This window comes from Pseudoliparis swirei, chromosome 12 (genome assembly GCF_029220125.1).
Source record: "Pseudoliparis swirei isolate HS2019 ecotype Mariana Trench chromosome 12, NWPU_hadal_v1, whole genome shotgun sequence".
NCBI classification, from domain to species: domain Eukaryota; kingdom Metazoa; phylum Chordata; class Actinopteri; order Perciformes; family Liparidae; genus Pseudoliparis; species Pseudoliparis swirei.
In genome coordinates, this window is record NC_079399.1 from 20692767 (window position 1) to 20706812 (window position 14046).

General features: G+C 41.1%; 1 protein-coding gene across 2 annotated transcripts; it reads right to left on the minus strand.

Moving 5' to 3' along the window:
- Positions 1-669: 669 nt before the first annotated feature.
- Positions 670-8369, minus strand: si:ch211-63o20.7 (Serine/threonine-protein kinase pdik1l-B-like). Of its 2 annotated transcripts, none has more exons than XM_056428962.1 (4): positions 8265-8369; positions 6740-7476; positions 5445-5670; positions 670-1453 (listed from the first exon to the last, which is right to left on the minus strand). In XM_056428962.1, exons 2-4 carry the CDS (start codon positions 7460-7462, stop codon positions 1215-1217), a joined length of 1188 nt encoding a protein of 395 aa, XP_056284937.1. In that variant the 5' UTR covers positions 7463-7476; positions 8265-8369; the 3' UTR covers positions 670-1214. The 2 variants fall into 2 exon arrangements, with proteins under 2 accessions (XP_056284937.1, XP_056284936.1); XM_056428961.1 differs by having other exon boundaries at positions 8015-8369.
- Positions 8370-14046: the final 5677 nt, after the last annotated feature.

A 14046-nucleotide genomic window follows, 5' to 3' on the forward strand; every position in this document is an offset into this window, starting at 1 on the left:
AACGCCCCTCAGCTGTGAGAAAAGAACTTTTTCTAGACCCACACGTCTCAGATCGAAGTCTTTTGGTGGGACAGTTTCCCCACTTTGACCCCAGAGTTCAATCAAATGACTTCAAATGTATTATAATCATAAAGAGCATCGTATCAAACCCGTTACTTTCAGACCATTCGATGAAAAAAAAAAAAGTTAATTACACGTTCAGGTTCATTTATATAAAAATTCCCAAAGGGTTTCTGGCATGAGCAACAAAAAAATGTTTTAAAGTCGTAAGTGTTCAAAGATGGAGTCCAGGACCAAGACTGATGACCAGTAGCTGTGAACTGGGCCGGCCTCCTGTCCGGCTGCAGTCGGTTCCTTTAGTGACAGTGAGTCACCGGCCAGCTGATCGAGTGACGTCACGTCGCCCCCTCAAAACAACACCGGGTCAGTTTAACGTTGGCGCTTGCAAACAAAAACATTTAGGACCTTTTAGTATTTTAATCTTTTACGCCTCTTACAAATTCAGTCTTTTAATTTTCTGAAATTACATTGTGTTTGAATATAATGAATCTGTTTACCCCTTTTATAGCATTTTGTTGTTCTTGGTTTTGTCTGTTAAATGTTATTTCAAAAGTAAAAAAAAAAAAAGTGCCCCCAGTTTATTTCTGGATGTCATTGGGGGCAAAAACGGCCCCCTAAAAAATATGTAAATGTCCTCGCCTGGTCTCAAAGACTTCTACTTTTAAAAAACACACATTTTGACTCCAACTGATTTATTTACACAATGCATCTGGATGAAAACACAAACAACAACTCGACACCTGTTGCTGACACAGCGCCAACAGGTTAGACCGAGTCGTCTACTGCTTTACAAAAGGATTTACTTCCCCCCCCCATATTTAAAGACACCTGCATCCATTCTCGCAATGTGGAAGAAATATTGGAGTAAATCACAATAATTCAATGTTTAACAAGTAAACAAGCTTAAGGACAAATAAACCCGAGGCCGGAACGAAGCCGAGGTGACGTGGCGAGCGGAGCGGTAAAGCCTTGCGTCTCGCTGCGGCTGGATTGGAACGTTCGAGGCCTCGGTGGGACTTCCACGTCACGCACAGCGGGGGAGGGGGGTCCCTCTGGATCTCGATATGGACCGGAATATTGTTGCGTGTGGTTTGCTGCACGGTTTAGAAATTGAGCTGCTTGAAGCCATTCCGGGTCTCTTAAGTGCACTCAAGTCAGCGGGCGTCTTCTTCGAGAGCGGCGCTCACTCGGGCCTCCAGCTGGTCGGCGGGGGGCCGAGTGTCCGGGTCCGAGGCGAGCATGGCGAGAAGCAGGGCGCTCACGGCGGCACCGGGAGGCGGGGGCAGCGGGGGCGTCCTCTTGAACTTGGTGGGGATGCACAGCTGGAGGTCGGCGTTCTCCCACAGAGCCTCGCCCAGCGGCATCAGCCAGCGACCGCGGCAGACGTAGGCGCCTGAAGAAGGGAACACGAGGGGAGACGCCACTTCCTGTCAGTATAGATATATACACATCTAGATTGATCTATATATAGATTCTTTTTTAATTACGCATATATATATATACACTTTTAATATATATATTAAAATTATATACAAATATATATACACACTTTAAAAATATATATATATGTATTATATTTAAGAAAAATATATCCAATATATTTCAGAAAAATATATTGTATATATAAGATTTATTTTTCTGAAATATATTGCAAATATTTTTCTTATATATTTTATTGTTGTAAATATATATATATAGGATATATTTTTCTTTAATATACATTTTTTTTCTTAAATATATTATATATATATATTTTTTAATATATAAATATATATACACGTATAATAAATATTTAAAATATATATACGTATAATAAATATATATATATAAATGAATGAGTGATGGAATGTTTGAATCTGTATGTCTAGTTGCAGACTTGAAGTTATTCATCTGCCTGCAGCTGATTTTCTCCCCATGGTGGAACATGATTGACTAATCGCCATCAGCTGTGCGACTGGGGGCGTGGCCTAACAACAATCAGTGCCCCCAGGGCCGAGTCATCACAATAAAGAGAACCAGAGTCCTGGCGGGGACCAGCGCCTCGTCAGGACCGGCTGTGTGACCAACATCAGACGCCATGTCAACATTACAGCTGAACACGTTAACTCTCATACGCCAAGATACCTCCACAGTTGACTACACACATTGAGACACACCAGTTTCCTGAAAATATATTTTTAAAGTTTCAAAATCAGGCATTATTAAATCCGTGCTAATTTTCATATGTTTTATATATTTTTTCTTTTCTTAAATATATATTATTAATATATATATATTAATAATAAAATATATGTATTAATATATATATATATATTTTAATATATACTACCGACATGCACTACAGTCACTACAAGTAAAAGAGTAAAATATAAATAGATAACCATAACACTTCTCCAGTTGGTTGTTACTTCTAGGAGCAAACTTTTTATAGTACACGTTTTTTAAAAGGCAATGTTTAAATATGCACGTGGTGCTTAACCTTCTGATAACTTTTGGTGAATTTAGGCAAAATCTACAGATGCAAACAGACAAAAGTAGTTAAATAAACACCTGAAAGTGTATCTCACACAGTCTTATTATACCGTCTTTTACTGTGTATTTTACTCTGCTCTTTAAACTGTTGACATGTTTTGGCCCCCATTATTGCCAAATTGTTTTAATCAACTACTGTACTGCACTTTGACTGTAATAAGTGCCAAATAAATAAACTTTACAAGTTTCTAAAGTATCCATTATGGATGTCGTTTTCATATATTGTAGAATAGGTGCGCAATGAAACTGATCCAACAAGGGATCAAAGGTGATTTGTGTCCCTATCGTCAGGCTACAGGTGAGCGATGAGGAAGACGAGGACCGCGTGCGAGACCGAGAGCCAACCGGGGGAGAAGCAGCCAATTGCGTGCCTTGTAAATCAGTTTGCTACTCAGCCAATCAAACGCGAGTGAGATTTACACACACACACGGGGAGAGACGGGTACTATTCAGACTACTCGGCGAAGGCGTTTCGCGCGGCGTGCTCGACATCGGCCTTTCGCCGGGTGCCGACGGACTCCTCCATCATTAAATAAATCTATTTCTACATTTCTGTATTTAAGCATTTATTTATGTCTAACTATTTGTCCACACGTATCTTTCATTTATTTATGCGTGTCCTTATATTCAAATAAGCTGTATTTATTTATTTATTTATACTCAAGTCATTTTAAGTCCTCCATAGTTCAGAGCCCGTGACGATTATTAAAAGCAGCGACGTGAAGCTCCGACGAGGAGACAAAGCGCCCGTCTTCGAGCAATCGTACCGACTCGCGTCAAGAGACGAGGGCGCGGGAAATAAACCCGAGAGCCCGATACGATCAGAATCATAATGCATGAATTCACCGTCCGACAATGACGTTCGCCGAGAGAACAGAGCCGAAGAAAAACGTCCCTGAACACAAATTATACGTTTTAAGAAGATGACAAGAAAACAATATCTTGGCTCTTTTTTGATTGACGTCACATCAGAAGTGAATTTGCAGCTGCAGGGCGACGACAATTCAGGGAAAATCATTTCATCTCAAATTAAAAGTTTTTATTTCAAGATGCGGGTTTTTTTCCAAAAGCTTTCCATTGTGTAGTTTTATTCTTTAAAAAAAAAAGGCACCCACCTATTTTACGTGAAATGAGACATTTATTTCTTATTAGAGTATGTATTATTTAATTATTCATCTAGTTTAATTTGAAAAAACTGAAATAAATATTCAGATATTCTGGAGAACTTAATTTGATTTTGGCATGTTACACCAAATCTAAATTAACTCCAAAGGGCACCTTTACAGGGGACTGCACACCAAACTCATACGAGTTTACTCGCCCAACAAGTTGTGGTTTATTCGTGGCGTAGAGGGGGCGGGGCTTATAACTGTGGCTTTACTCCGTGGAAACAGTTATCATTTCCTTCATCCACCATGAAGAACTCACCACTAGTTCTGCTTTATACTTTTAGAGGACATCCCACAAACATCGGAACATCTAACACCCTCGTTTTTGGGTTCATAACATTAATATATTAAATATATATATATTTATATATGACATCACCCGTAGGCTCACACAGCTCCGTGACTTTCACTGACTGTCTGATTAATTGTTTCTTCCAGCTCCACTACAGCAGCAGTTAGATTCACCAACGGCGGAGCAGCTCGATGCCGATTGGCTTTCGCAACTCGCCGTCGATTATTACTTGAGGCGAATTTTTCGCTCGGCTCAATTTGCGTCATTCGGTAACCGTTGGCGTCCGTGCGTCGACCTTGCGTGGGATCTACTCGCGGGAGAAATTCGCAACGCCGTTGTAAATTGAAAACAACCGGTATGCGTTCTATAAAACAACAAGCGACCAGCGGCCGGCTGACACAGAGCAGAGGACTCCTCTCGTCGACGCTTAGTGAATTCTGTAGGTCCACACTGAGACTGGAAAGGACCAAAGGCACAAAATGAGACTTCAGCCACCAGCTGAGCTTCGAGTGAGAGAACAGACAAAAGAAACCGATGCAAAAAAAAAAAAAAAGAGGAGCGAGAGACCGAATGTCTCGTAATCTAGTAGATTTTGATTTGTAAGTGAGCGAGACGAGACCTGCAGCCTTGGAACTTAAGTTTGAAAAATACAGGGAAAAAAAAAATTCTTTGAAAAAGCAAACCGGCACCTCAAGGACAAACACAGGAGATGTGTGTGTGCGTGTGTGTGTGTGTGTGTGTGTGTGTCTCGCTCCTCGACTCGGCTCCCCTGCCTAGTCAAATAACCGTGTGGGTGTGTGGGTCTTGAGAGAAGATAAAGTAAAATAATGGACCGTTTTATCTGTCTGGGAGAAAGCCTCCAGCTGCCTCGGCCCATTTCCACACACGGACAAAGAGGAGCGTGATCGCCGACGCTAAATTCCATTTTTCCTTCCTTTTTTTCTTCCTTTCTTTCTCTCCTTCATTTGAGAATCCACTGAAGCCCCCTCTCGCTCCCTCCAATCAGAAGCGTTTCATTCCGCCTAATAGAGTATGAATGACGCGGGGAGGTTACGGCGTGGGGACAGCGGTTCGCATCTCCCCTCGGACCATTTTTGTGAATGAAATGAGACGTCTGTAAAACAGCCGTTTCATTACTCCGGCAGCGCAGAGCAGAACCGGGCCCGGCGTTCATCGAGGCGCCGCTTGGCCACCTGGGTCCGGACAGGAAAACAGGACATAAAAATAGTAATAAAATAAAAAAAGAGATTATAATCTCTCAGCGATACCGACGCGGCGCCTCGCTCGCGGTCGAGCGGCCCGGAGTCGGGACGTCAAGCGTTACGCCGCGACAACACCGCCGCGTCTGACGCGTCAGGCCATCGCGGGTATCTTCCCGGCTGCCTGCTCACCCAGTTGTTCCCGCTTGGCGCCCTCCTCCAGGAAGGTGATTCTCTCCAGGACGGCCCAGAACATCACGCCCAGGGAGAAGATGTCCGCCCGGGCCGTGTAGGTCAGTCCGCCCCACACCTCCGGCGCCATGTAGAAGTCGGAGCCGCAGGTGGAGGAGTAGTGTTGCCGGGTCAGCTCGCCGTCCACCGGGCCCTCGCTCATCTTGCTCAGGCCGAAGTCCGCCACCTAGAGGTCGGAGAGCAGATCGACTCAGAATAAAAAGGCTGAAATGCAAGAGTTGAAGTAGTAACGTGCTGAAACCCGATGCTTTGTTTTGTCCCTTGGATAAAAGGCCATGTAAAGATTTGTAAAAGACTAGAACATTACACAAATTGCATGTGAGGATGTCTATAAGGCCTGCGAGGGAAGATATACATTAGGCGTATTTCTGTATTACATTTAGCCCTGATAATAAAGGATCTACCCCACAAACAATGAGTGATACTTACTTCTGAATGAACAAACTGCAGTGCAATATATTCCATTAATATACATAATTACTGCCTTGTGTATACTTTTATTCCATCTGCATATTGTATTTTTCTTAATGTTTTTATTCATACTTGTATTACTGCTCGCTGCTGTGCACCTGCACTCCTACAATCTCCCCACTGAGGGACCAATACATGATTATCTGATCTTAATTCCACTATTTTTAAAGCGTGTGTGGTAAAGTTGTATTACACCTGACAAAACAGATACTGGATCATCTCTATTTAAATTAATATTTGGCACAAACGTTAGGATACCGACAGCTTTGGTATCGTCGATTACTCTCTACAACTACAATAATAACTTCATATCCACACTATGTTGATCTGCACTTCACACATTTCATTTGCACTACACACATACACACATTTTGCATTTTGCACACTGTCTATATTTGGTGTTTTTATATTTAGTTTAATTTGTCATTGGTATTGTGTATGCATATATAGTTGTATATATACATATATATTTTATTTTATATTTTGCTTGTATGCTTCTATATCTTTCATCCCTGTTTTTTATATTTTATATTTTTATTCTTGTGTGTTTGGTTTATTGGTGCTGCTTCTGCTACGACAAATTTCCCCTTGGGGATTAATAAAGTATATATCTATCTATCTATCTCAAATGACTTTTTATTACATTCGTTACGGCCTCAAGTTCATCGCTACTGTGAAAACCCGATAACCTCTTGAAAGAAACTAATTATGCCCTTCAAAAAGGCGTGTACTGACGAGGACGAGGACGTCCCCCCCCCCCCTACCTTGACGACGGGGCCCCCCTGCGTCACGCAGACCAGCACGTTGTCGGGCTTCAGGTCTCGGTGGGTGATCCCCAGACTGTGCAGGAAGGCCACGGCGCTGCAGAGCTGTCTCACCACGCCGCGGTTACGCCCGCAGTCCGGTGGCCTGGAGAGCAGGTACCGGTTCAAGTCGCCGCCATCACAGTACTCCATCACCAGCCACAGGGCCAAGCAGCGCGGGGGGGGCGTCTTCGGCTCCTCTTCCTCCCTCGGGGCCGGCCTCTTCCGGACTCGGTTCCGAGGAGTCCTGTGCGGGGTTGAAGAATCAGACGCGCTGGATTTGCTCTCGCCCTGAAGAGAGTTTGTCCCGTCCTGAAGTCCCGGGCCCGGGGGCCCGCTCCCCCGCTGGACGTCGTCCCACTCTCGCCACCGCGCCGCTCCGGCCACCCTGCCCTTGAGCACGCTCTCGACGAGGCGCTGCGGCACCTTCCCTGGTTTGAGGGGCTTCAGGGTCCTCGGCCCGGTCTGCAGGAGGCAGCTGTGCAGCGCGATCACGTTGACGTGATTCATGGCGGTGGCCCTCATGGCCCACAGCTCCTGCAGGTACAGCTCGATGCGCTCCGGGTCGCTGCAGGGCAGCCACTTGATGGCCACCCTTTGGCCCGTTTTGGCCATGTAGCCCTCGAAGACCACGCCGTAGCTGCCTCGTCCCACCTCCCTCTCTAACGTGTACAGCTCCTCCATCTGCCACAGGGGGCCTAATGGGACCGGAAGTGACGAAACACGGAGGTTAGCGTGATACAAATGACATGTAGGTTAGCTAGTGATAACGTATACAAGTATAAACTAGAACGGGCACTCGGTAGAGCGCATACCTTCGCATATCACAAGATTGGGCATTGAATTATGAACATGTTGGCATTAGTTGCATGCCAATTGGATAGAAATTGGCATGGTAAACAGATGTTGACCTTTTCATGACCTTGACCTTTGACCCGATCAATCAAAAAATCTAATCAAATGGTCCCCAGATAATAACCAATCATCCCACCAAATTTCATGCGATTCGGTTTAACACTTTTTGAGTTATGCGAGTAACACGCATACAAATAAATAAATAAACGGCGATCAAAACATAACCTTCCGCATTTCCAATGCGAAGGTAACGAGCGTCTAGCATTAACAACTTTAATATCGTTAACTGTCAATAGCAGCAAACTCTCAACGACTGACTTTTAAAGTTGACGTTTTCACTCGAGTCCCCAAATGAAGGCCCGCAGGCTGAATGAAACTCACCTGTGATGCCTCGCGCTCACGGTGCTGGAGCTTCTAGAGCGGTTTACTCCGGAAATAAGTTGCGTTAACGCGACTGTTTGTACTCAAGTTGACGTGAACGAGACACAATTTACTGTAGCGACTACATTTCCCGTGGCCTCTCGGACATATGAAGGGATATTTAACGCACGAGCGTGTCAGTTTAAACAGGAAGTGAAACGCAAAACTCTTTCGTTTGATTCCAAACTTAGCCTCAAAGACTTCCGCTTACATTACCAGCAGCGGGTGGACTTGCATCTACTTGATGGACACACCGTATCGCGCCATATTCAACACAGTTTGATTATTTACAGTCAATAAACAGCGAAGATATTTGTTAAACGGCAGATCAACAACACTTCTACCAGCTGATGCGAGACACTTCCGTATCTAGATTTAGAGCGTCCCGCTCCGGACTTACGTGCGTTGTGATTGGTTCCGAAGATTCAACCGCGTGTTGTGATTGGTTGAGAGCTGAGCCGTGGGGCGGAGTACAATTCGAAACATTCCAGGCACCGGATTGGCTAAAAGATCAGTGACGCCGACTCGTCAGCTATTGATATCGGGAAGAATGACAATGCAACGTTTATTTTAAGTGAAGCCAACATATTTTAATGCAATGAACTGATATTAGATTAAATTAACCAGGCTGAACAATGCAATGTGTATCATATATTCAATTCAAATCAGTTTATTTTGTGTCGCTCAATATCACAAAATACAAATGTGCCTTAGAATGCTTAACAATCTGTACACATACCACATCCCTGACCTTTGACCTCACATCAGATCAGGAAAAACTCCCATGAAATAGAAAAAACCCTTTCACAGGAACAAAATAAAGGGAAGAAACAGAGGAGGATCCCTCTCCAGGTTGGACAGAAGCAATAGTTGTCATGTGTACAGAAGGAGTCATTACAGAGTTACAACACATTCAATGAGTAGTAGCCTTTAACATGTATGCTAATGTATACTGTAGTTAGTTACACCAGCAAAGCAAATGACGTGTCCCATATTATGTGTATGTTTATTCGACGTTGCTATTATGATTTCTGTATGATTATCATGATTCCAAAACATAATGTCCTCCTCTATAGAAAGAAACCCACCATTAGGCACATTCAAAAAGAGAATTCACTCACAAGAGACATTAGACGAGTGGCGGCTGGCCAATAGAGGGCTGCGGAGCCTGAAACACACACCTTGAGCCACACAAAAAATTAAAAATTATAATACTAATATTAATTATATATTTTAATTATAAAAATGGTCAATATTTGTTTTTTGGAGATATGGAAAATACCCAGTAATATTTATAAAATATGGTATGATTTCCTGCACTTCCTGCACGTCCTCCCCGCCTGTCTGCATGTCTCTGCCGGGGCCGAATGATTTTGGCCCAGAAGAGGCGCGTCTAAGAAGCAGTTTAACCATTTACTGATTAAAGATATACATGAGTGATATACAATTTAGCAATCAGCGTCCTAAAAGCGGCTTGTTCTCGTCAGGCGTTTTTTATTTATTTTTTATTTTTATTATTCGCACAATAAATGAAAAAAAAGACACATAAATGAGTGCAGGTGAGAAAAGAAACCCAAAGGGCTTAGACAAGTTTCTGACCTCAATTAATAAACAAGAATATAGTGAAACGGGGTAAATCAAACATAAGACACGATAAACAAGTACCTTGTCCTTTGGTCCTGTGGATTCAAACATCAATGTATGCATAGATAACAATACAAATACTAAAGACTACATGATGGCTCATTCTCGATTCACCAGGCTGGCCCTTCATCTATGTTTGAAGTTACTGAGTGAAGATGAGGAGTTAGCAATAAGAATGTGACTGTTCCAGAGTAAAGAACCTCTGTGTTTAATGGAGAACGGCTGAAGGGAGGATGGAGATTATCAGATTGTCTTGTGTTGTATTCATGAACTTGTGAGTTGGTGTTTAAATATTCTTTGAAAGGTGGAGGGAGCATATTAGAAAGGCAAGTGCATTTGTAGATAAAAGACTCTTTTTTAACGCGAGCACTTCTCTAAATATATATTATATAAATGATATATATAATATATATATAATAAATATATAATAAAAATATATAATATAAATAATATATATATTATAAATATATATAATATATATATATAATAAATATATAATAAATATATATTATATAAATAATATATATAATAAATATATAATAAATACATATTATATAAATAATATAAATCTAAATATATATTATATAAATAATATATTTATATATATATATGTATATTAATATACTGCATTGTATAAGTAATATGTCTTTATTATGTCAGTGTTGGAATAAATGTAAATTGTGTAACTACAAACTAGAAATGCGTGGTTGCTACTTTTTTTGCATACTGGGATGTTTGCTGAAAATGATTGGATAGCCCTACCGGAAAAATATCACCAGCCGCCACTGCATTAGACACTAGAGAAGGGAAGAACAATCGGGAGAAGTGCTGATCACGCCTGACTAGAGGGTTGAATCTGAACAGGAAGCGTATATGAAGTGGGACACCTTTGTAATCAAGCCATTTAATTTGACAAAAAGAACTGGAAGTGCAAAAAGACAAAACTTCCCTCGTGGCTGCGGTCCCCATTTAATCAAAAAAGACCATCTGAACACAACACACACACACACACGCACACACACACACACACAACGAGTGGGTGCTGCATCAGTATCGACTTTTTTTGGTGGTGGAGCGGCAATGGTGATGATGACAGATAACAGCATTGTGTACAAGTGTGTGTATGTGTGTGTGTGTGTGTTTGTACTTATCATAGAATATAATAGGAAACATGGTGATTCATTGCACTAAAGCACACTGGAAGAAAAAAGGAAAAAAGAACGTCTCCGAAGTGTGCGCGTGTGTGTGTGTGCGTGTGTGTGTGTGTGTTTCATCAACGATGCCAATCATGAATCCTCTTCATTACTTGAGGAAGATGGAGGCAGTCACACTCGGCTTGTTTTTATCTTGAAGCACATGGCCTCCATGATTCTATTACCATACCTCAGCGCTGTGACAGACGCCTGCACGCCGACACCACCGGGCGTAATATATATAGTGCCGCCGCGCCGGGAGAAAGAATTAGGGAAATATTTTGGAGATGGCGGAATTGAATTTCCCCACGAAAAAATTCAATAAACCATTCCAAGCAGCATCTTCCCCAAAAGACGTCACCGCGTTCGATAAGAATTATAGTTTAAATCACATGTATTTATTTATAATCGCCTCCGTCCTCAGACTCATTGTGTGTCTGTGTGTGTGTGGAGCTTTGCTTGCTAATTATGGAGTGTATCAACAGGAGGGGCAACAGTAATTAGTTCCTTGATTGAGTTCATGACCCCTTGCAATTAATCCCGAGGCCCCCCCACCCTCCCCCCCCCAGCATAAAGAGTAAACATCACTCTTAATTTCACAGCAGTCTCTCTCCATGCTCCTTCTCTCACTCGGTGAGTTAGAGTTCTGCCGTGAGAGGAGTTACGCAGTGAGATCGATATCCGAACGCGTGAGACTCGCCGAGTGCCAACGCTCCGGAAATCAAACTTACTTTCCCCAAGCCGTCTGGCGGCTGCTGACGCGGCAGTTTTTTTTCTTAGAGGTGTAACAATTCTTCTTCAGTGCTATTTGGGATGAAAATGCTATTATCTTCCAAAAAAAAAATAGTGACAAGGAAGGAAGGCCCCCCCCCCACCCCCATACACTCTGTCATACTCATTGAATGTGTTGTAAACATCTGTAATGATTCCTTCTGGTCACATGACATCTATTGTTCATCTGGTCACATGACATCTAGTGTTCATCTGGTCACATGACATCTATTGTTCATCTGGTCATATGACATCTATTGTTCATCTGGTCACATGACATCTATTGTTCATCTAGTCACATGACATCTATTGTTCATCTGGTCACATGATATCTGTTGTTCACCTGGTCACATGACATCTATTGATCATCTGGTCACATGACATCTATTGTTCATCTAGTCACATGACATCTATTGTTCATCTGGTCACATGATATCTATTGTTCATCTGGTCACATGACATCTATTGTTCATCTGGTCACATGACATTTATTGTTTTGTCCATCCTGGAGAGGGATCCTCCTCTGTTGCTCTCCTTTTTTTTTCTATTTCTTGGGAGTTTATCCTGATCCGATGTGAGGTCAAAGGTCAGGGATGTCGTATGTGTACAGCTTGTAAAGCCCTTTGAGGCAAATTTTTATTTTGTGATAATGGGCTATACAAAATAAACTGAATTGAATTGAATCCCTGGGTTTTGGAGGGCACTGGATTGGATGGAGAGGAGAGGATGTGGACCGGCGAACAGCGTTGGCAGGAAGCCCAACAGCCACCAACTGACGTGAATGTCCCCAAATCTCTCGTTGTTGAAGTCGGGAAGCGACGGTGTCACTTGGCCATGAAGCCAAACACACAGTGGATGTTTATGCAAATGTGCGACAATGCAAATTTTGAGAAATACCGCAGAGTGCTCTTGTCTGCTTGTTGTGGAGTTCATTATAGGGAACTGTCTTGGGACAGATAATACATTGAAGCTGTTTGCATAATAAGTCCGGCTTTTTATTTCAGCCATCACTTCCTCTGATTTGTCTAAACTGGGGAATAAAAAGCACCTCGCAATGTTTCTTTTTCCTGAAAGCTTTTTTTTCGTCATCGCTCTCTGATTCAATTATTTTGCATGTTCCCTTTAATACAAATCATTTCTGATGATGCACCCCCCTCAGCTTTAATGTTGTGACATGCCCGCTTGGAAAAAGCAATTCCAGATTTCTATAGACGGATATTTGCGTTTCTAATCCTTTTTGAGAATTATTGGGAGTGATTAAAGCTTCAGGGAGACAACAACGTTTCTTTTTGTGTTCTTATTGTTTCTTAACACCGGGAACCAGTTGGGCTCTCTTCCAATGCCGGAAAATAAATATATTTTTTAAAGATTATCTCTGGAATTAATATTATTCTCTTCTAAAAATTAATTTCGTACAGACCGTGTGAAACATTCACATCGTGCATTTCACGAATTAAAAAACAACAACATTATCTATACATGAGTGTAAATATGATTTGAGAGATGTTTGTAAGTTTTCTGTACAGAAGGCTACAAAAAAGGGATAAAAAGAAGAGGTATTTCTATTGTAGGAGTCCAATTATGGAACAACTTTAAAATGGATATAAGAATGGTCAACTCCTTTTTGGTTTTCAAAAGGATTATTTCTAGGGGGTAATACATGGGATTGAAACGTATTTATATGTAAGATGTATGTGGATATATATATATATAATTTTCTTTATTATTTTCCTTTATTTGATATATATATGTATATATATGAATAAATAAATTAACATAAAATAAAGAAAACTAATCTAGAAAATAATATATATGTTTATATATATTTATTCTAGGGCTGTCAGCGTTAACGCCAGGGGCGTCTCTAGGATTTTGATACATCTGGGGCTTTATAGGTAGGAGCCTCTTTGAAAACACAGCTCTGTGTGAAGTTTGGTCTTTCAAAAAGAATACAATTAAACAAGTGTCTAAAATACATGCTGTCTGAAGGGATTACTCGTTCATTTAGAAGATTTTGTCTTTAGAAGAAAAACAAACTTTTAATCGCGATTAATGAATTTCAAAATGTGCGATTAATTAGTTAATTCTTTTAATCGATTGACAGCCCTAATTTATTCACATATATATATATTATTTTCTTCATTATTTTTCTTTATTTTATATATATACTGTATATATATATAATGTATTATGTTTCCTTATTTTATATATATATATGTATAATTTCCTTTATCATTTTTCTTTATTTTATATTAATATTCTGATTTATTTCATTATAATAATTTAGGATAGGAATATATTAGCATTTGTTGCTCCTACCGATACCTTTTCAGTCTTTCTGTTTTGTATATATTATAGAATAATATTGTATTGTATTGCAATGAT

What these genes read in the sequence shown, in the direction of transcription:
- si:ch211-63o20.7 (XM_056428962.1), bottom strand. Translation starts at nt 7,462, where the DNA reads ATGGAGGAGCTGTACACGTTAGAGAGGGAGGTGGGACGAGGCAGCTAC. An exon ending in AGGGGGGCCCCGTCGTCAAG is followed by an intron (nt 5,671 to 6,739) that starts GTAGGGGGGGGG and finishes TCCGACCTCTAG; the next exon opens with GTGGCGGACTTCGGCCTGAG. An exon ending in CGCCAAGCGGGAACAACTGG is followed by an intron (nt 1,454 to 5,444) that starts GTGAGCAGGCAG and finishes TCCCTTCTTCAG; the next exon opens with GCGCCTACGTCTGCCGCGGT.